General features: G+C 38.3%; 1 protein-coding gene across 2 annotated transcripts in view; it reads right to left on the bottom strand.

Moving 5' to 3' along the window:
• The window catches only part of KCTD9 (potassium channel tetramerization domain containing 9), a 30478-nt gene extending 6385 nt beyond the window's left edge, over positions 1-24093 (bottom strand). Inside the window, exons 1-9 of one of the 2 annotated variants that reach the window (XM_019659566.1) lie at positions 24020-24093; positions 15635-15756; positions 13361-13404; positions 9019-9115; positions 8351-8409; positions 8014-8142; positions 3413-3480; positions 3231-3326; positions 2360-2509 (exon numbers count right to left, since the gene is read on the bottom strand). In XM_019659566.1, coding sequence (XP_019515111.1) covers positions 2360-2509; positions 3231-3326; positions 3413-3480; positions 8014-8142; positions 8351-8409; positions 9019-9115; positions 13361-13404; positions 15635-15756; positions 24020-24085 — 831 coding nt within the window. In that variant the 5' untranslated portion in view covers positions 24086-24093. Of the gene's footprint in view, positions 1-2359; positions 2510-3230; positions 3327-3412; positions 3481-8013; positions 8143-8350; positions 8410-9018; positions 9116-13360; positions 13405-15634; positions 15757-23816 lie in introns of both variants that reach the window. The other variant, XM_019659567.1, reaches the window with a different exon arrangement.
• Between the last annotated feature and the right edge of the window lie 137 nt (positions 24094-24230).

The raw sequence follows: 24230 nt of genomic DNA, 5'->3' as shown, positions 1-24230 counted from the left end.
TAGAACAGTGAAGAAATCTAAAATCCTAAGGCTGATCAAGTTATGTTATAGCCATGCCTATCAAAATTCCTCGTTTCCTAAGTGCAATTTCGTTCACCCTACAGTCAGTTCTAGTGAAAGGGAGATAAGCTACAGATCTTTTCAAATCCCAGATAACTGACAAATGCACACACATTCCCATCTATGCCTGCACATCAACACAAGGTAGTACAGAAGCTCAGACTGACAGGATAATGAGCACCTGGAAGGGCCAAAATAATTAAAAGATAACTGGAGTTTATGTACTTGAAACTATAACAAGCCAGGAGGCTGATATGTGAAAATATATGTCTCTGGTTCTCATGTAATGCTCCCAGGTAAAATAAAGTGTATTATCAAAAGTTCCCAAGGTAATTACGCAAGTACTGCTCTATACTCAAGGCTGTACTATGGACTCTCACAAAGAAACCAGTACATAAATTCAGTGCAGTTTTCTGTCTTCCACAGAAACCTCTTCACCCTCTAGTCATCCAATGGTAAAGCAAGTCACCAACACTGTTCAGAGATAGCTACTACGTAGAACAGGTATTCACAGCACTGCCGCTGTAAGAGGTGTGCTCTTACTATTGTGGGTTTTGATGAAAGCAGTTAGATTATTGTTATTTATTAAGTATGATGTTAATAAGATTATGTTTTTAAAATGATCCTTTTAGCTGTAAGAGATAAATAAGTATTTATAGGTGAAATAATGAATTGCTTCAAAATAATCTGTGGAGAGGTACAGACAAAACAAAATTCGTTTATGTGCAGATATTTGTTGAAGCTGAGTAATTGAGGTACAAGGGGAAGTCATTCTACTATTCTATTTTTTATATGTTTGATATTTTCCAAATGCAAAAGTCACTAAGGAAAGAAATAAGGTAAAGAAAATACATGCTTTTGAGTGTAGTTCAGCTCTGCTAATCAACTAGCCTTTTGGGCGTGGGCGAGTCTCTGGGTTTCAGTCTCTTAGTAAAACAGCAGGGTCGTGCTCCGTGATAGTGTCATCAAGGTCCCGCCTCGCTGTTACCATTCTGTAAGTCTTGGACTAGAAATATGCAGTGGATGCCTAAGAGCTTAATCATTACACCAGCTTCTGAGCAGCAGGCTATGCCAATAACGGCAGGCAGAGCAGGCAGAAGAAAACTCTAATGCATGGGGACAGAACAGATACTGTGGCACAGACCTGGACTGCTTAACAGTGATGGCAGCTGAGATCACCTTGGCTCACAGCACAGCTGGATGGTTCCTATGAAAAGGAACCATCAGCCCATGAGGGGTAAATTGGGTGAGAGGTTCAACTAGAGTGGTGGGACCATTAGGTGCACCTTGGGTGGCAAGCAGCACAACATTGTATTTTGTGGCCCCTGTAATACACAGGGCTGTTCATCAGCAGTCATCTTCAAATGCTGAGGACAATTAGCAAGTAGTTGTGACTTTCGCTCTGGGAAATGACTCCTCCACGTAAACCATTGTTAGCATAAATAATTACATTTACAACTTGATAGCACTTCGGTTTATCAAATCTATATATTTTTTGGCCTTCACATCAATTATACCATATGGGTAGAACAAGTATTTACAGATAAGAAAAGATGGTTCAGTTTCAGTTAGTAATTAAACAGAACCCAAGTGGTAAGGTAAGGAATGATCTAGACTGTCCTCTATCTCTCTTTTTTTTTTTTTTGATCCTAAAAAACCAACTAAGCTGCTGCTTCACATTTCACTATTTAAAGACTAGGTCCTTCAAATCTTTTCTTTTTACTGTTCATATTTTGCTTATTTTGCTACCAACTTGATCCTTCATCATAAGATGGAACGAGGAGAACAAAAATAACAGAAATGTATGTTGGCAGATTTTGCTACTAGATCTGTTATAAACTTCATGGAAAAACAGGTTGCAAAATTATAAAATTCAGTGCACATTTATTCGATGATTACTAAAAGGATTATATTAGGTATTGTTAATTCAGAAGACATATAGACATATACAGAGATGGGCCTTGGTATTAAGGAACTTAAAGTTGTTAGAAGTTAGTAGATTTCTGTTGGTTCTGCCCTAAATTACCAGAGGTGATTGTTACATACATACATGCATATACATATGTACACACATATATATACATGTAAACACGTCTACATATATATGTAGAGAGAGGGTGAGAGCCAAAGTTACAAAACCAACCCATTTCACTTTCAGAGCCTTCAGTTTTATCAACTTACAAAATGATCGGTTTTCAAGTAAAAGCTCCAGTAAGAGACAGAGGTAATTTCTGCTCTTTGAGACTGTTCAAGAGAGTAAAAATTTAATTTTTCTCGTGTAGCCAAAAATTATTCTTACGTCAAGCACTGATCCAGAGAGATCAGCTCGCTCAAGATTTGCACAGCAGAGATTAGCGTGTGCAAGATTGCAGCGGCTTAAATTGGCCATTTTGAAGTTAATGTATCGAAGGTCCAAACGGGAAAGATCAGCACCACTGAAGTTTAAACCCTGAAATTAAAAAACACCAATTGTCACAATATTTAAACCATCTGTTGTATTAAATTTAATTACTACAGCTAACCACCAAGTGTTTTAGAAGCAACTGGCAGTTCAGTCACTTGTAGTTTATTACAAAACATGATCAAATGGAACTTAGATATATAAAATCAGTTTCTTTAATGGGTTCTAGAAAAAAAAAGTATTTACATTTAACATTAGAATGCAGCCTGGCTATACATCATTTATGTGCAGAAGTTTCTAAAGAGGTATGGATCTCTGTTGGCCTCGTATATGTTGATCAGTATTATGTTTGTTAAACCTGATTATATTTAAACTATTTTAATTCAGTAATTCAAGACAGTTTTATTTTTTAAAGCAAATATTGTGGTTTTTAAAACTTTTAATGTTTTAAAACATAAACGTAAAAGTATCTGTCACTGACTAGCCATAAATAACTGTACAAACAACTGACTTTTTATTTTAATTGCTGAAATTTCTATGCATTACTCAAAAACTGCTACATGAGGCATCATCAGACAATAAAAAAGGCAATTGCATCTCTTTTTGCTAACCATTTCAGGATTAAATCAATGCTATGGCCCATAATTAAATTGCATCTTGCATGAAAAAGGAAAATGGGGCAAAAATAAATAAAGTCCCAGAAGAATGTAAATCTTTACTCACACATTTGCTGACACAAATGAATCATGTAAAAGTTGGCTTCAATTACCTGGCAACGCAGTTCCGATTTGGTTGGAGTGGCTAGCAGAAATCGGACAAATTCCTTTCGAGATATTGGTGAATGATCCTCCGGTGGTTGAGAATTCTTGAAAAATATATTCAGAAATTAGCGGAGCATTTTGGGAGATAGCTACAATAGATGTAATACTGGCTAATTCAAAAGGGCCTTACCTTTATTGCCACTTCCAGGTGTTCAATCAATGAGTCAATACCAAAAAATCTGGCTTCTTCTAACACACCTATCATGATAAAGATGATTTGGCTTTTATAGAAAGCTATTCATTTTAGTAGTTATAGAATTCTTTATGTTGAATTCTCATAATAAAAGTGAAATGTAACAAGTAGGCTATTAATCTAGAAGAAAAATAACTCATGTTTAGAACATAATATATTTTTAAAATATTTGTAAAACAAAGTAAATAGTTTATGTTCAGCAAAAGAAAAAAATGGAAAAGTAATGAATTAGAATTGATTCAGAAGGCTTCTGTATTTCAAAATTGTTTTTGAAAATTACTTTAAATAGACCACAGGCATAAAATCCTAGTATCACACATTCCTCAAATAATTTAAATAATGATTTGAGTGTGAATCCAATGAAAAATAACTAGTTTACCTGATCTTAACATTTCATTGACTTTTTCAGTGGAGCAGATCTGAATAGGTTTGTCACAAATATCTTTGACTTACTGAATCAGGAAATTATAAAAACGAATAAAAGTAAACTTCAAAACAAAAGTCAAAAGTATAATTCAGAAACCTTTCTTATAGGAGAATCAATTAAACAGATTTCTAAATGATAAGAGGGATTTTATCTATCATTTTATTTTCTTGATGTGTGAAACAAAAATCTGTACCTTCTCTAAGTGACTTAGTCCCTATACTTTCTCTGTTTATCTGTTAAACATTTTCATCAGAGTACGTGGGAATAAATTTGGGATCCATTTACCATAAAGTGAAGACTTCGTTGCTGGCTTGAATCTACTTTTTAAGACAGGACTCACAAATTACAAAGAAAATAAGAGACATAATTCCTCCCTTAATATGGTTCCAAGCTACTAAGGGTGACTGTATGTAAATACAGAAAACCACAGCAGTTATTTGGGAAAAAGATTATGATCTTTTCTGGGAAAACCCAACTCCACCTCCAATAATTCAACTGCAAAACAAAGGCCAACTGATGACCAGCACACTTTTTTCTTCTTTTTCAAGAAGACCCTTTAACATTTCTGTAAAACCAGTTTGGTGGTGGTGAACTCCTTTACCTTTTTCTTGTCTGGGAAGTTCTTTATCTGTTCTTCAATTCTAAATGATAGTCTTGCTGGGTAATCTTGGCTGTAGGTCCTTGCTTTCCATCACATTGAATAGTTTGTGCCAATCCCTTCTGTCCCACAAAGTTGGGAAATCAGCTGAGAGTCTTATGGGAGCTCCCATGTATATAACTAACTGCTTTTCTCTAGCTACTTTTAAGATTCTCTGCCTTAACCTTTGGAATTTTAATTATAATGTGTCTTGGGTGTGGACCTCTTTGGACTCATCTTCTTTGGGACTCTCTGTGCTTCCTGGACTCGTATATCTATTTCCTTCTCCAGTTTAGGAAAGTTTTCAGTCATTCTCTCTTCAAGTAGGTTTTCAATTCCTTGCTTTCTCTCTTCTCCTTAGGGTACCCCTGTGATACAAACATTGTTATACTTGATGTTATCCCAGAGGTCCCTTAAACTATTTTCATTTTTTTTTTTTTAAGATTTTTATTGGGGAACTGGGGGAAGGGGAACAGACAAGTTGCTGTCCTTTTGTTCTTCAGTCTAGTTGTGGAGGACGTTGCTTCACTGGCCTAAGTTGGCACCATCATTGTGCTCTTCCCGGGCGAGGCAGATCAGTCGCCGGCTTCTGGACGGCCACTCACTGCGGCTGCTGGCCGCTCACGCTGGCTGCTGGCTACAGATGGTAGCCCATGGCAACCCACTGCCACAGGGGCTGCAGCCTAGCTGTCGCCGGTGACTCACAGCAGCCCAGCTCCAGGTTGAGCTGTTGTTCAGCATCTTAGCCGTGGAGGGCAGCCTCACTGGCCCTCATATGTGGGATCCGAACAGGGGCCCTCTGGCGTCCCAAGCCAGTTCTTAACCAACGCGCCACTCGGCCGGCCCTATTTTCATTTTTATTTTGTTTTTTGTTTTTTCTTCTTTTTTCTTCTTGCTGTTCTGATTAGGTATTTTCTGCTACCTTGCCTTCCAAATTGCTAATTCGATTCTGTTTCATCTCATCTGCTATTAATTCCATCTAATGTAGTCTTTATTTCTGACTGGTTCTTTTTTATGTCTTCTATTTCCTTTTTTATGTTTCCTATTTCTTTGTTAAAAGTTCTAAGATTACATGTTCTTCCCCTGAGTGCATTGAGCATCCTTATTGTGTTTTTAACTCTGCATGTAGTAGATTGCTTGCCTCCACTTTAATTCTTTTTCTGGATTTTTGCACTGTTCTTTCATTTTGGCTGCCTGTGTTTATTTCTATGTATTAGGTAGATCTACTATGTCACCCAGTCTTGGCTGGGTGGCCTTATGTAGTAGGTGTCCTGTGTGGCCCATTGGCACAGTCTCCCTGGTCACCTGAGCCAGGTGTTTTAGGAGTGTCCTTTGTGTGGGTTATGTGTGCTCTCCTGTTATAGTTGAGCCTTGATTGCTGTTGACATGTCAGTGGATGGGACTGCCCCTCAGGCTGATTGGCTGTGAGGACTGGCCATGATTACAGCTGATGAGCTTTTGCACGGGGGGCTGACTCCACAGAGTGGTATTTACTTTAGTGGGGTTCTGGTGCCTGCTGAATCCATCCTTTGTGTGTGTCGTTTGTGGAGGTGGTTGGGTGGTGATCTGGTGTGGTATGAATCCAGTCACCATGTGTGTTGGTTCTGGGGCCACTTGGGAGGGTCTTTGGTGCAGTCTCAGATCAGCTGCTGCTTGTGCCTGGCCTGGGGCCATCTGGTAGGAGCTGCAAAGTGATCTGTGGTTGGTAGCTGCCTGTGCTGGACTTGGAGGCACCCCAGAGAGGCTACGCTACGCACCGAGGTCGGCTGCCACTAGTGCTAGAGGCCGCTTAGCAAGAGGTACAGGGCATGCTGAGGTAAGCCCCTGCTTGTCTGGGGTTTGTGGACCTTTGAGAGATTTTAGGCGAGTCTGTATAGTGGGGCTGAGGCAGGCAGCTTGAGAGGAATAGCCACTGAAAGAGGTTTGGGCTGGTGTGTGGGTTGAGTGCCGTGGTTTCTCAGGGAATCACCAGGTGGGACAAACGGTGTTAATCCAAGTTGATGGTGACTCACATATGCCTGCCAGCTGTGTGGGCAATTGGCTTCTACCAGCACTTCTGTCTGGGAGAGAGACCTGCCCCTCCAGCCCTCACCCTGAAGGTAGACAATTCAGTTCCTTCCCATATGTCCCTGGTGTGTTTTGAGCTGCTGTCCCTTCCCTGGAGCTTAGGGTGAGTGTTTGTGAGTTAGTAGTCTGTGCTCATGCCTTTTAAAAGGATGCCTGGGTCTACAGCAGCCCTCTAACCCGGACGGAATCTCTGCTGATTTTCATAGCCAGATATTGTGGGGACTCTTTTTCCCAGCACTGGTGGCACTGGCTGAGGAGCCTGGTGTCTGTGGCTGGGACCCTTCGCTTCTCAGTGGGGACCTCCGCATCCAAGGTATCCCTTCAAAGTAACTGCCACCACACATGGGTGTGGGAGCAGCCCATTTCACATCTCCGCCCCTCCTACCAGTCTCACCATGTGGTTTGTTCTTTATATCCTTAAAGGAATTCTGTTCAGCTAATCTTCAGGTGTTTCTCAAGGGTGGTTGTTTTATAATTTAGTTATAATTTTGATGTGGTCACGGGAAGAGGCAAGTACAGCGGTTACCTACTCCACCCTCTTGACCAGAAGTCTCAATGACTATACTTTTAACACTCAGTTTTCAAAGGGGACTTGGAGCGACTTTCCCCAAGTTAATCTTTTAGTAAGTTGTAGATTCAAGATTCTAATCAGTCTTATGATTCCACAGTAAAATTTCCCGTCTTGACCACTCTACTTCTCAATATAACACGAAGGTCTATAACATGCAGCCAACCCACATCACAATTCAATATAAAAACACAACAAAATCCTTTAAAGTCCCTGGTGATAAAATCTAAATCTATTTAAAATTGAAATTTATGGGTTTCACATATACTGATATATACAAACACTGTGAACCTGAAAGACTATTTACCTGTGCCTATATCTATTTCTATACCTATATATACTCATATACAGCTGACCCTTGAACGATGGGAGTTAGGGGTGCCAACCCCCACGCAGTCAAAAATCCGCATATACCAGTAACTTCTGACTCCTCAAAGAGTTCACTCATCCCTCAGTATCTGCGGGAGGTTGGTTCCAGGACCCCCACGGATACCAAAATGCGCAGATACTCAAGTCCCTTATATAAAATGACACAGAACAATGCATACTGTTGGCCCTCTGCATCTTGGGATTCCAAACCGCAGACTGAAAATACTGTTTTAGATCTGTGTTTCGTTGAGTCTGAGGGTATGAAACCCATGGATATGGAGGGCCGATTGTATATTGAAAAGAATCTGCATATAAGTGGACCCATGCAATTCAAACCCGTGTTGTTCAAGGGTCAACTGTACATATAAAAACATTTAGATATACTTTCATTTTATGAAAATATACTGAGTTACTAAGCAAGTGAAAACTATAAGCTTACAAAACTGTGAGGAATTATATTAAATACTCACCCAATAAATTAATGCCATCATTTACAATGAGCTGTCCGTGCCGCAAGTAGTTCAAAATGGGTTCAAAGTACTCAGGACTTCGGTCAATTAAGAAAGCTCCTCTATGATCTTGCTTATTTCCCCAGACACCTGTGTTACCATTAAAATGAAGGAAGTCCCCAATAATCAAAAAACAAAGTTAGAAATTTATGTAAGAAAAATTGTGTAACAGAGTAGTAAGTTTTTACTTTTATAAAAATTACTGATATCATTAAAAAGTACAGAAGGACAGGAATTATAAAGTGAATACGGGTACAAGTAGATCACACAAAATGTGAAAAGAATGTGCAACACTCACCTTTGTCCTTAAACATGTGGGCCAGCATACTGTCAGGTTCTTTATTCACTAAAGTGCTCCTAAGAATTCAGGGAAAAAAATTGATTTCTCCATTTGTCTTTACAAAACAAACATATTTAAGTCAAGAGTATATTCGATCCCAGCTGCTCTCTCAAAAAGATGCATGCTATAACCTGGTAGGAGTGATGCTGGGAAACAAAAACGTGCAATAAGTTGCCATTTATCAAAATCCCTTCTAATCTGGCACTTCCTTTGATTTACATATTGTTTTGGTTTCCTTTAATTTAAAAACTAGTCTATCCTTCTAGCAAGCTATTATATCACAATATTCTTGATCTAAACATACATTCTTATCTCTTTAATATAAGCAGCTGTAGTCTCTATAGATTTCAATATTGTTAATTTTCTACTTGTGTTGCATTATGTTTCTCAATATCTATAAAGCACGTTCTAAAACACTGAATTCATGCTTTCTATGCTTTCTCTGGAATGACTTGTGAACCATTTATCTACTCTTTAAAAAATGATTTCTAAAAAATAGTTTCAGATCACATAGTATATTTAAGTAGCATTTCAATATCTCCTAAGGAAATCATCAAATTGAAGGAAAGAACAAACGGTGCGTAGTGCCCCCCAACACATGTGCACATACATGCACACGCACCTACCGTGTCGTTGTAAAGTACCGCCCTCCAACATTTAATGTTAGCCAGTCAGTGTGAGATCCTGACAATCCTTCGGGTAGTTTAGAATCTGTCTGAGGATCTAGAGAGACACGTAGGAAATAATAAATACATTTATTTATTTATTTATTTATTTATTATTTTTTAAGATTTTGGGGAATTGAGGGAGGGGAACAGCGCTGGGGAATTGGGGAAGGGGAACAGACAAGTTGCTGTCGTTTTGTTCTTCAGTCTAGTTGTGGAGGACGTTGCTTCACTGGCCCAAGTTGGCACCATCATTGCGCTCTTCCAGGGTGAGGCAGATCGGTCATCAGCTTCTGGACGGCCACTCACAGAGGCTCTTGGCAGCTCACACCAGCTGCCAGCCGCTCATGCTGGCTGTTGACCTCTCACAATAGCTTATGGCAGCCCACTGCAGCAGGGGCTACAGCCTACGCCGACACGGGCGACTCATGGCAGCCCAGCTCCAGGTTGAGCTGTTGTTCACCATCTTAGCTGTAGAGATCAGTGTCACTGGCCCTCATGTGGGATCCGAACTGGGGCCCTGCTGCTCAGAGCTGGCATCCCAAGCCAGCTGTTAACCAATACGCCACTTGGCCGGCCCCAATAAATACATTTAGACTGGGGCTTTGGGGAAGATGACAATAGCATAATTTTTAAAACTAAAAACACACATAAAAGCATACCAGGACTGCTAGGGCAGCAAAACCCATACCCATAGACAGCAACTAAAATCTAGGTGACAAGGTATTCCCACCAGCACAGCTAGAAGAGCAGCATGGTATTAGCATCTTTGAAGGAAGAAGCTGAGAGAAACAACAGAATATGTGATGAATCTAAGAATTCCAAAGGAATCCATAAATATGCACTTCAAAGCTAAGGAAGTCCATTTGAGAAATGCAGACTGAAAGTGGGAGGAATACACCCACCCTAGCCATCAGTGATACAAGCAGATTGCAGTAAGATCTGATGAGGCTGGAAATGAATGTTCAAAACCCACCAGCCAAAACTCTCTTCCAGGACAAAGCCCCATAGTGGGGATAAAATATTGGGAAAGAATCCAAGTTGAACAGAACAAAGACAACAGAGACAAAAGAGAAAGGATTACAGAGAAAAGTCAAAAAGATCTAACAGAACCAGAATATATCAAAAGGTGAGTTCCATATTTTTTACCATTACAAAAACTACAGAAAAGGGAACTCTAGGGCCATGAAATTAGAAAAACTTTCCTAAGTCAGCCCTCCCTTCTCAAGTTAAGGAAAACGAATTCCACATAAAAATGAGCAGTAGGAAAAGACTGAGGTCAAATCCCATATGAACTTTTTAAAAGAATAAGAAAAATAACATCCCTATAACAATGAAAATGTGCCACAAAGAAATGCACACAAAATAGATTTAAAATTACAATCCAATATTCCAACCATACTAAAAGTAAACAATTCAAGGTATAAAAGAGTAACATAAACCAGAATTACAAAATTCAGATATAAGGTGAAAGAACTTCAGAGACAACTGGAAATAAAAAGGAAAACAATTTGGAAATGAAGATTAAACTAGAAGACACAGGAGTAAATAAACACAACAGATAATGCTTTAAGGGAAATAAAAGATGCAAAAGAGGGAAGCTTTAAAACTCAAAAAGAAATAAAGAAATTAAAAGGATTTAATAGATAATTTCAAATATATTAAATAAGTGTAGAAGATCCAACATACATACAAAAAGAGTCCTGGAAGAAGAATATCAAAGCAAGGGGACAAAATACATACATAATTTAAACTTCAAGAAAACTTTTCTGGGGCTGGCCGAGTGGCGCATTGGTTAAGAACTGGCTTGGGACGCCAGAGGGCCCCAGTTTGGATCCCACATATGAGGGCCAGTGACACTGCCCTCCACAGCTAAGATGCTGAACAACAGCTCGACCTGGAGCTGGGCTGCCATTAAGTCGCGTTAAGTCGCTAGCGGCGGCGGCAAGTGGGTTGCCATGGGCTACCGTGTGTAGCCAGCAGCCGCTGTGACAGGCTGTCCAGAAGCCGGCGACTGATCTGCCTCGCCCGGGAAGAGCACAATGATGGTGCCAACTTGGGCCAGTGAAGCAATGTCCTCCACAACTAGACTGAAGAACAAAAGGACAGCAACTTGTCTGTTCCCCTTCCCCCAATTCCCCAATAAAAAATCTAAAAAAAAAACTTTTCTGAAATTAGAAAAATAAATAAAGATTTGAAACTATATATTGAAAGGGTCCACACCATGTATCTGAAAGAATCAACCCAGGACACCCAGAGTCTACTAAAAACCACTGTTTTTTAAAGAAAGAGACTAAGCCTTTGGGTGACTTAGGAAAAATAATAACTCATGAAAGATTAGATTTTTTTCTAATACCACCATTTTATGACAGGATAAAATACAGTAACATATTTAAGATATTTAAAGGAAGAAAATGTGGACCAAGTATTTTTTAACTGCTTCATTAAGGAATAATTGATGTACAATAAACTACACATCATTAAAGTTACAATTTAAGTTTTGACATGATTTTATATCCGGCTAAACTGACTTTCGAATATAGAAGCCACAAACTGTTATTAACATGCCAGATGTCACAGAACATTGTTCTCACAAGTTCTTTGTATGGAATCTCCTAGAGAACAAGTTTCGGACAATTACTGGAGGCATCAAAATAAGAATTGGAGGTAAACATTAAATACACTTGAAGGAGTAAAACTAAAGATAGCTTAAAGGGAGAGCATATAATATATAATGGCTACATATTCTAACAATGTAGAAACAATACAATTATTTTTTGAGTAATGGAAGAAAGGAATGGATATATGCAAAAAATGTTTAACTGTCTTTAGTAATCACTGGTATTAAAAGTATTGGGGTTGTTACTCTTTTATGTGTGTTTTGTGTGGGATGAAGTAAATGAGCAATTATGTGACATTATAATTCCATCATTCCCTTTGTTCCTCAAAAATCAGGATTACTGATATGGAAGAAAGGAGATGTTAGACAGAAGTTAAGAAACTGTCTTGTAATTCTGATTATAAACCAGAAGTATTAGTATGAATCCATGAGATAGTTTATATATATATTATGTTTTATATAAAGCTTTATATCATAAAATATAATGTATATTATGTATATTATATATAAATTTTTTCTCTGGCTAGTTATGTATTCCCAACTCTGTCCACCAAAAAGCCTACTAATGATGAACCTCATAACAATGAGCCCCCCTAGCACCCAGATTGTGTCTTGAAATGACACCTCCCACTATAAGAAATCAAGGCTTCTTGGAAAAAACATTGATCAGGGTCTAGGACAGGAGAAGTGTAAGATGAAACCTTGTTATTCCAGATAGTAAGGAAGCTATAAAAGATTAATGAGGTTGTATTAAAAGGACACCACGAAGAGGTTTCCACGGGCCAAAAGTAGGATAATCTATGCATTAGTTAACACAGAGGATGAAAATAATCCAAATATTTTAAAATCCAAGAGTTCATAAGGATAAAACAAAAACAAATGCTAATTAATGCTGTCTGTATGTATGCAATGAATCAACTAAGTTACCACTGCCTGCCAACCACTGTTAGGCTAATTGATAAAAGATCAGAAAAATGTTTTCGCTCACAAGTAAAGAGAGAGAGAAGAGAATGCACCCACTCCTGAGCTGGCAACTGCCAGTGCAGTGATCCTGAGAACTATCTCCACTCACCAAATATAATTACTGTGATGGCTTTAAAAAACACTTAAATATTCAGGGTGTGATTCTGTGGAACTAAATATATCAAATACTCATTAAAGAGTATTTACTGTATTAAGCCTTATACAACCATAGAAGCTTTTTTTCCGAATCAAAGGGCAGTGTGGACATGTGTGTGGGGTTTGATACCAAGAAATTTTTGACTGATCTGATTTAACCATTGTGAATGACTGCCAAATATTACTTATGCAGTAATACATGCTTAAAAATATGTAATATAATGCTTAGAGAAATTCAGACAACTACTATCAAAGAGAAAATTCCAAAACAAAACAACTGTAGTCTCTAAAATCAAAACTACTGTCATGTCATATCTATTGACTATGTAGCGATCCAGAGCATTTTAAAGGTATGTAAAAAATGAGGTATCCATGTAAAATATCAGATATAGTAATTCAAATGTAAAATTTACTTTAACACACACACACAATGTCGAATCAAAAAAAGTATGAAGATCTGAATACTACTACAAGATACTTTTTAATGTTAGGCAATGTAAAATATTTGTCATTTCACCTTTTTTATTTTAGCAGACAAAATTGGATTTTAAGGAAGTGACTTACCAATGAATGGTTCTCCTTCACACACAAATAAAACATCATCATCCCTAGGGAAATCAAAATTTAAAAAGCTACCATCAAAATTCAGAAATCACATTATCTGTTGACTAAAGGAACCATTTCTTAGAATTATGTAGCAGACAGGTTTTGCTATCTACCTGCGTTGCAAAGTTGACTAAGTTTCCAGTGCTTTCTTTGCTTAAAAACCTCTGCTGCAACTGTCTTTGGATTTAAATTCAAATAATATCCTGTACACGAAAGTTCTTTTGAAATGGAAAAACAAAAACAAAAAACAAAACAAAAAAACCACTATACAAATTATGTGAATTCAGCTTCTTTTTATCAATTGAAGAATGCACTATTGTGCTCAAAGGATATGATTAAAGCCATAGCCAACTCATTTTTTACTTTAATCCTGTAACCCTAAATAAATTATTAGTTTTCTCCCAAATCATCAGCTGCTTTATGCTTTGGAAATGAACAAAATTTCATTTTAAACCTAGGAAGAATATAATTGGAAGTAACTCTACTGTAAACACTCATCCACTATACACCGTCCACACCCCCAAATGTAAATGATTGCCCGTAATCTGAAATTCTGGATTATCAGTGATATCCTCCTCCCCTGCCCTAACCCATCCCACTATTAGTATAAGTAAGTTATCAAGGATTGTTTGGTGAACCACAAATTATTAAACAGGTATATAAGTTTATAGTTTGGAAGGCTTCAGTTACGACCTTCTATGTTACAGAAATTTCTATTTCCTGTAAGACATCCCAGGGACACACTGAGTTTTTCTCAGAAGTAGAGTCTGTGTTTGTTAAGGAGGAATTTAGGTTGATGTAAATCATTCAACAATGTGACTCGATTATCCATAAAAACTCAAAGAAGCTGGAAGATAATGAAAAACTAAGAAATTCCCCTAATTTATTTAGATTTTAAATCTAAATCTTTTAAGTTTATAATCTATTCTATTTGCCTACCATGCCAGTTAACTATTTAAGACTAGTATGTAAATTTGTTTTGTTCTCATTAACAAAAATCAACTACTAAACTGTATGACCTGCATAAGTCATTTAACTTCTAAGATGTTTAGTTTTCTCATTTATAAATGAAGAGACTAACGTGATTAACTTCAAAGGCAGTATATTATAGTAAGAGGTCATTCTGACCTGGATTGAAATGAAAATTAAAGTTTGTATACTATTGTGATTTAGAACATCATTATCTTTACTTCATCAATTAAAAAAACCCATGCTTCAGGCCGGCCCAGTGGCTCAGTTGGTTAAGAGCTCCCTCAAGAGTTTGAGCTCTGAGCAACAGTGGTTCAATTCCCGGCCCGAGCTGAGCAGCCACAGAGCTGCCAACCGGTGGCAGGATGGCTCAGCTTAAAAAAAAAAAAAAAGTTGTTGAGGCCGGCTGAGTGGCTCAGTTGGTTAAGAGCTTGCTCAAGAGTGCGAGCTCTGAGCAACACAGTCACCAGTTCAATTCACGGCCTAAGCTGAGCTGCTGCTGAGCTGCCAACAGGTGGCAGGATGGCTCAGCTGGGGGAAAAAAAAACAAAAAACAAAAAAACCCATGCTTCACCAGTTAAATGAGATAACTTGGACAAAGCAAATACAACATAACTGGTAGAGTTAGAACTTAATTTGTGTTCCCTTCCCATCTTCTTTGTTAAGCCTCTTCCTGCTCCAAAATTCTAGGATCCAATGAGGATGGAATGAGGCAAACTAGACGCTGGTTTTAAACAGATAAATCTGCCTTGGATATTTAAAAATCAAAACCAAAACACAAACAAACCAAAAACCACTACTGTGGATCACGGAAGAGTTAACACTACTTAAAATTCTATAACTTTTAGCAAGCTTTCACCAAAGTAGGTCTCTGTATTGTTTATAAAATTCAGACATTCTTAGGAAATCAGTTGGACAATAAGCAATAGCATTACAAAATTAAAGAGATATGCTAGACTTCTAACAGTAAAAAAAATGCATGTCTTATTAGATCCATCTCTTGTAACATAAATAAAAAGTTTCTCATAGTCATATATGAACTATGCAGAGAGACTACTGATATATTGGAATGTACTGAATGTTTTCTATCTGATCAATACACCCTCAATCCAAATGATTTAAATTCCTAAGAGCAAATTCTAGGCAATCATTTGCCAAAATCCTGAACTCTTTAACAGTGATTAAACTATTGCTTCAGGGAAACAGTATAGCACCAAGCAGCTAAGGGCACTCTGCAGACAGCTTATAAAAAATGAAGTTTACCTGATCAAAGCAATATCATCAATCAGTCCGCCTTTCCCATTATACACACTAGTGGCTTTTATGCCGAGTTTACTGCTGGCCACGGAAAGCAAATCAGATAAAGTTCCATATACAGCAACCACCTGTAAACACACCAGATTAATATGAATGTTTATATAATGAATTTCATCTCTCACAAATTATAAACCACCATACTGTAAACAGGACCAAAAAATCAGATTATCATGTAAAAGGAGATTTTGAGAGGTTCTTAACAGTGTCCCTTCTTCTATGACTCAAATATTTATTTAGTGCCTAATATTGCTGAAATCTAAATCTAGACAATCAGAAATCATCTCTGACTAAAAACAATCTATAATACAATCTTAAGGCATGTTAAATAGGGCTCCAGTTCTGCAGACAGACCCATACTTGAATGTAGATGCTGACATTTCTAGCTGTCGACTTTAGACAAATTTTTTAACCTCTTTATGCTTCTGTTGCTTTACCTAGAAATGAAGAAAACAGTCACACTTCTATCAGAAGGTTGTCATGTGGATGGAATGAATTAATGCACGGTAAGAGCTCAGCAAAGTGCCTAAGGCTTAGTAAGTCTTTATGATGTTGTTTTTAACTATTCTTTTGTTATAGGAATGGTTTATTTTTAAAATAGGAATGACTTACTGCTGTTTATTATAACATTTATTACATCAACTACCATATGAAAGGTAACTACTTCCCACCTCATTTAATTCTTCAGTAACTACTTACTTTATAAAAGCCAGATTTTAGCTAATAGTCTAAATATGGCCAACAGCTGGGTTTGATCTGTCCTGCTTTCCGTCAGGCAGTCTGATATATCTCCAAGGTGTATGCAATGCTTAGGTAGGGGGTTGAAAATCTGTACAGGTCGTGATTCCTTGCTCCCGTCATAATTGTAACTATGGGTTCCCAGTGGCTGAGTTGTACAGTTGTACCATTATTAGTTAGGATTTCTGAAAGTTATGAATAAAATGTAGGTGAGGAGCTGAATGAACATAAAGCATTTACAGCCAGTTCAGTTCCTCCAGGATACTGGATAAAAGTGCCATATGAAATGAGAACTGGGGCTGGTCCCTTTGTTTGCCAGTTACTGGGGTATAGCAGACACTGAATTTTTAGTTAAATAAAAGACGTGAATAAAGGGGAGGGAAGGGAGTTATTTGCTAATATAGGAGCGTGAAATCTTTCAATAGCACAGTACTCAGATTCCAGCTGTGTTCTCTGGGATCATAAGGATAATAAAAAGCCAGAGAAGTGTTGCAAGCTGGGGCATTTGGGTAAAGGGTTGTAGGCAAGCATGATTTAAAAGGAAGTGGGCAGACTATTAAAATAATGCACAACCCAGTGTCCATAATGGATAAAAACAAAACATGGCATATACCTACAGTGGACTACTATTGAGCTATAAAAAGCAGTGGAGGGCCGGCCGAGTGGCGCGATGGTTAAGAACTCGCTTGGGATGCCAGAGGGCCCCGGTTCGGATCCCACATATGAGGGCCAGTGACACTGCCCTCCACAGCTAAGATGCTGAACAACAGCTCAACCTGGAGCTGAGCTGCCATGAGTCGCCGGCGACGGCGTGGGCTGCAGTCCCTGTGGCAGTGGATTGCCATGGGCTACCGTGTGTGGCCAGCAGCCAGCGTGAGCGGCTAGCAGCCGCAGTGAGCGGCCGTCCAAAAAGCCGGCGACTGATCTGCCTCACCAGAGAAGAGCGCAATGATGGTGCCAACTTGGGCCAGTGAAGCAACGTCCTCCACAACTAGACCGAAGAACAAAAAGACAGCAACTTGTCTGTTCCCCTTCCCCCAATTCCCCAGCACTGTTCCCATCCCCACAATTCCCCAATAAAAATCTTTAAAAAAAAAAAAAAAGCAGTGGAATTCTGATACATGTTACAATATGGATGAATCTTGAAAATATTATGCTAAGTGAAATAAACCAGACACATAAAAGGACAAACACTGTATGATTCCACTTATATGAGGTCATTAAACAGTAAATTCATAGAGACAAAGTAGAATAAAGGTTACCAGGATGGAGGGGGAAATGGAGAGGTCTCGCTTAATGGGTAGAGTTTCTGTTTGGGATGATGAAAATGTTTTGGAAATAAATAGTGGTGAGGTTTCACACATTGTGAATGTACTTAACACTAATGAATTATACACTTAAAAATGGTTAAAATGTTACCTTTCATGTTATGTGCATTTTTCCACAATAAAAAAACATAATGCAAAGCACTTGGTACAGTGTCTTGCACACAACAGACACGTCATAAATGATAAAAGCCTGAATAAAATGTATCCCCCATTATTTCCTATCATTTTTCACCTCTGTAACAGAGCCTGGAATTCTAATCATTTATTGCAGATACACGTTCCTCAGAGAAAAGAACGAGAACATAAAGTACATGAAGCATTAGGTACAGCAAACCTGGTTGGGCTAAGGCAGAGGGTGTGAAGACAGACAACAAGAGTCAAAAATGCCAAGGAGCAAGAGATCGGCCCAAGCATATGCAAGACAAGTTTCCCAGTCTGGAAAGTGCTACGGGTGGGTAAGAAATTCACCTTTCCAATGTCAGCATTCTTGTCATAGTTGTTATTACACTAAGAATTTTCTAGATCTTTCTCTTTCTCATTTATCTCTGCTTTGTGTCCATCTTTACATGGCTTTATTTAGCCTGACATTATCTATCCCCTCTTTACCCTAACATCGGTTGTCTCCACAGCATTCTTTTCATTTCTTTCTCACTCATTTGGCCATGTCATATGGATGGAAATTTAATGTATCTGTTTATATGATGCACTTGTACTTAATTTAAATATTAGAACATAACATTTTGACTTATTTTTCAAAAATACATCAAATTCATTTGCTTTCTACTACTTCCATTTGATTGACTTAATTTTTTTCATGTGAGTCAGTTGTCTCCTAATGAAAATAAAGGCCACTCACTTGTTTTAAAAATACCCTGTCTAGTTTGGAAGTCATTAGCTACAAGAAGCTATTTAAATTTTAACCTATTAAAATGAATTAAAAGTTAAGTCAGTTAATCAGTTACAGTAGCCATATTTCAGTGCTCAAAAGCCACATTAGTTAATGGTTACAATGTTGAACAGTGCAGATATGGAATATTTCCACCAACACAGAAAGTGCTATTGGACAGTGCTGCTCCAAAGAGTAGAAAAAATGAAGAACAAAGGCATATCTATTTTAATTGTTAGGCTTGACCATGCCATAGCAACGCACAACGAGTGATAGAGTCCAGCTCAAAACCGGTTTGTTTTATATGGAGGGCTGAGCAGTTGCCATCTTTCCGTTCTTTCCCACTGAAGTCAGATTTCACTGTAAGATAGGAAAAAAACTATCTTTTGCAATTCTCAGGGCAATCAAAGCACAATAGGAGTTCTACTCCATGTAGAGCTCAGTTCATTTCAGTTTAATACATTTAAAAAATTAAAATTATTTCCTTCCTAAAAAAGGTGACATAACTAACTCTAGATCAAGAAGACAGATACTGAAATATTAAATATTAAAAAGTATGAAAATACCAAGTGTTGAAGAGGATGTGGAGCAGCGGGAAGGTTTGTGCAATGCTGCTGGGATATAAATTAATGCAATGACTTTCAAAAAGAATTTGGCACAATTTTGTAATATTAAACGTTCATAAAACCTAACCATCAATAATTATAACTTACATATATAGAAGCAGTGCTTCTCAAAAGTATGGTGCCTACACAGACAGCCTGGAACGATGGAAATATATAACCTGGAAACATGTTAGAAATTCAAATTCCTAGTCCCACCCCAGACCTACTCACTCTAAAGCCCTGGGGGTGGGGTCCAGCAATATGTTTTCTCAGTTCTTCCAGGTAATTCCAATGTATGCTAAAGTTTGTGAACTATAGCCCTAGAAAAATGCTTGCACTTGTGTACCAGGATACATGAATATTCACCAAGCCCTGTTAATTTAATAGCAAACTGTAAAGAAAATAACCTAGATGTCCAATATAGGGTAATGGGTAAATTGTGATAGTATATTTATATAATGGACTATTTGAGAGCAGTGAAAATGAATCAATTATCACTGTGTAGGACATAATAGATGGAATCTTAGAAATATTATATTGAATGAAAAAAGCAACTCCAAAAAGACTACTTATGATGATACCGATTTAGTACATATGTTCCAAAACTGACGAAACAAAAAATATAGTTTAGTTATACATATATAAGTGGCAAAACTACTATTAAGGCGGGGGGGGGCACAGGGGGCGGTGGAACCATGGTAAAAAGAAATACAAAATTCATGAAAATGGAAGAGGCAGGGGGAGGGGAAAGTGGACGAGCACATTAAATTATTGCTGATAGGCTATTTCTTGGATTGTGTGGCAATTTTACTGATATTTGTTATATTATTTTCCTTTTAATTTGTATGCACATTAATATTCCTTATTATTTGCTTTTATATGCATCAAATATATTTTAAAACCATTTAACCTGAGGAGCGAGCCCTCGCAAGGTTCTTATTAATGTTTAAATTTCAATTGGCAAGGGTTCACATAGATTTTTCACCTTTCTTCAACTCGAACAATATAATGGGTTCGAATCTGGATATTTAATATCGACAACACATTTCTGACCTAATATCAAAGCCAGAAGAAAACAGTTATTTCTTGGACCAACACTGTAAAACATCAGTACAGAATTAAGATCTATTTCATAACCCACTAAGTCTGCAGTGCCTGGCATGGTTCCTCACGCAAAGATGGTAATCCATAAGTGTTGGCTGAATGAATGAATAAGGTATACAAAAGGCCTAGGCTTTGCACCCTGGTTATTGAATATTCTGAAGTAAAAAAAGCAGCTTATGTTCAAGATGTACAAAAACTTTGAAAAGACATCAGGTTGCTTAGAAGCCATTCGTTACATTCAGATGTGAGTCGTCATTTCAGATTCCTTAATGCCGATGACAGGGAATAGTAAAAAGAGAACAATGGGAATTCTGAGCATCTGGAGAAAGGATAAAGGTTCAAGCATAACTGAGTTTTCTGGAGCAATTTTAAAAAATTCAAATTAAAACTAAAAGAATATTATTTCCTAAATGATATGAGGACTTTTATCGACTTATGCTTGAGTGAGCCAGTAAAAAGTCCCTAAATGTTTATCATTAAGTCCAGTGCAATTCAGCCAAATACAAATTTGATGTAAAATATATATTTTTAAAAATTCTGACACTGCCTTCATATGCTGGATACTATTTTTAAATGTTTTGCTAATTGGGATGACCTCATCCTATCACTGGCTGTTCTTTCAAAGAAAAATAGTATAAACTTAGGGAGTTTATTGTTGATAGCACTTATTAAATAGGACTTCAAAGTCTTTAAAATCTGGCACTTTTTTGACTTCTCAGATTCAAAGAGATCCACTATTTCCCAAAAATCTTATTGTTTATATTGGGGAAGTGACAGCTCTGCCATTTTCTCATTGCTTACTTGTGTTTGCATAATTAATATTGTCTTCAATCTGCATCTTCTTTGAAAGAATCTTTTAAAGCCACTTGGGATTTTGCCGAGGGTTAATTTAGTTAAAACTGGATAAAACTAATCTTAGCCTGGCACTTGAAGCTTCAACACCTCACAACATGCCAAAGGGAACCAACAGTGAAGAATCAGCCCATGTGAATGCACTCCCTTCTCTAGAAGAGTTGGGAGCAGCTGATACATTCAGTGATTAAAAGCACCTCTGCTTTCCAGGTTGGAAAAAAAATCAAGTTTCAATATTTTATAACTTTAAGTAAAAAAAAATATATATATATATATACATATATATATATGTATATATATATATATATAATATATATATCAATCAAAGGTATACCATTTCTTCTGAAACTCCACTGGATCCTCTTGTCTAGCCTTTGTGGTATGCCATCTCATTGTTTTAAAGAATGCACAGCTCTCTCTTCTGCTTCAAAACATTCACTAGTTAACACTTTGTTTGTTTATTCACTAGTTACACAGAAAAGTCATGGCGAGGGGATATTGTTTCCTACAGGGACTCTGTGCCTCCCCAACCCCAGGCTTCATGGCCCAGTCAGGCAACCACTGAATAAGCTTTATAGGAGAGAAATTTGAAAAACCAGACATTAGTCTAATGACCAGGAAACGAAAATACAAGCTAGATAAATAGATAATGGAAGTGACACAGATATTCCAACTGGTGGATGGGAAATCAAAATATTTCACAGTTGTGCTTTGTTCCAGCATGTTCTTCATGAACATCATGTCATGATTATGGCATCCTGGCTAACTACAGTCACTTTATTTATATAAAAATGTAAGCTGTTATTATTCTGCTCTTTTTCAAATAAGAGTAATTCTGATATATTTTTTAATCGGCTGAAGGGAGAGGAGAGGTAATACTGACAACTTTGGGATAGAATATGTTTTCCAGTTGAGTAGTAAGGATTATGGCATGACTTATTTTTAACATTGAATCATACTAGTATTCTCCAGTTTTGGCTTTTATGATCTTTGTAACATAAACTTATTTATCTTTAATTATTTGAGATGTGTTTTTTTCTGATCTTCTGAGATTCTCTAGCAAAATATTTTTAAAGCAAATTTAAATCCAAAAAATCTGATCTAATGAAAACTAGACAGCTTTAAAAAATTTATTAAAGATAATATGACAAGACTAACAGACAATCTTTGGCAAGAACAAAATTCGGTGGTTTCAAAAGAGATTTATAGCATAAATATTTATGACTGGGTCTAAACATTTTGTCTTTCATGGAATAACATAGCAGAGATGTTGGATAAAAAGGTCAATCAGAGGTCTGGCCTTGAGAACATATTACAATAACTTTGGATATACTAAATCTTTCAGTAACAATAAAAGTTTTAGGTTGTGACTAGTAATTAACAACAGACAAAACAGGTAGAGAAAAAGTTAATATAGTCAGAAATAAAGTAAATCTTGCTAAGCATATTTTTAGGCAACATTTATAAACACTCAAAAACTTAAATTTATGCCAGTTCTGTTTTACATGGGTATTAAATATCTAAAACCAGAAGAACACAAAATTATAGTCAACAAAGTACACTGTGGTTCAGATTTTTAGAGCATGTTTACTCAAAATTGCAGAATAGCTGGGAAACCATTTTTTATACCGTGGCACAATTACATTATTTACAAATTTACAATGTTTCCAAAACATGCAGAAGACAAAACATTCTAGCAAATAATACAGTGAGGCCAATTTACCTTTACCTGAGACTCTAAGGCTTAGTTACTTCTAGATGTCATTTAGCCACACCATAAATGTTTGCCTTGAACAGTCAAATTTTCCAAAGAAGCCCAACAACTTTCATGGGTGGGGCAAGAAGCTGGGAAGCAGCAGAATTCATATTGGCTTGCTCTGGCGTTGGAAAAATATTTAATACCACACCCTGCACAAAGGCCTAACACAGCCAAGGAGTAATGTCAAGTCAACCCATTTTGGCCTATTGTCACAGTCCCCTAAGGAACTAAAACAAGGCGAAAAAAACGGAGTACAGAAGTTTGGCGGCTGCGGGGCTTGGGGCACCTAAGAGACGGGGACGATCAAGAACATGTCCCTAATTTTCAATCCTCTATTGGACCTAGAATATTTCATTTATCTACTGATAAAGAGTATAATTTTTACGCGGTCAACCTTACATGCCTTCCTTGTTTCCGCCACTTTCTGGAGCAGAACATTAGTCAGCATGAAGGTGGAAATAAGCGGCCTCTCTAGTCAGGGGTGGGGGGCAGTGGGGTCTTTCGGGAGGAGGAGGTGGGAAAAGCGCTCAGCATCAAGCGATCAGGTGACAGCAGCCCTCCGTGACCTGCGTTCTTCCCGCCCCATACCTGGACTTGGAAAGGTTAAACACAAGCTGACCTGCGCTAGTACCCGGGGCGACCGGGGAGTCGAAGGGGAGGCTCCAGCTAGAAATCGGGGGATTGGGAGGAAGCCGCGGGGACCCGACGATCACCTCCTGAACGCCCCCCACACCGGCGCACGCCCACCTCCCAGCCCCTCTCCCCAACTTCAGCTCTCTGCCCTGCGAGCTCGCTCCGCACTCCACTGCCCTCGCCCCCAGCAGCCAGGCCCTCTTCGCCTCCTCCGGGACCCCCTTACCTTTCCATTCTTGGGGCTGCCATTAAGGAACAGGGTCACCCGCCTCATCGCGCTGCCCCCACTGGGTCCTGAGTGAGTCGCCACCCTCCCACCTGGCTTCCCTCCCACCTTTCTCTTCTCCCGCCCTTCCCCTCCCTCCACCCACTCGAAATCTCCTCCCTTCGCCACCTTCCTTCTCTTATAGACACACACACGGCACGCACTCTCAGTCCCACGCCCCAGGGTTGGCGGGTCCTCCGGTCCACCCCGCCCCGGGGCTTCTCAGTCATCCTGGAGCCCTTCCCCCACCTCCTCCCGAGTGACTCTAAGCTCCACCAATCAACCGGTAGCATCGGCCAGAACTCAACCAATCATCACCCTGCATTGGGTGGGCTCATACTAACCCACCCAGGTGGAGGGAGGGACGAGAGGCTG

Source organism: Hipposideros armiger, unplaced genomic scaffold (genome assembly GCF_001890085.2).
Source record: "Hipposideros armiger isolate ML-2016 unplaced genomic scaffold, ASM189008v1 scaffold_301, whole genome shotgun sequence".
NCBI lineage: Eukaryota > Metazoa > Chordata > Mammalia > Chiroptera > Hipposideridae > Hipposideros > Hipposideros armiger.
This window is presented reverse-complemented; position numbering and strand designations above follow the sequence as displayed.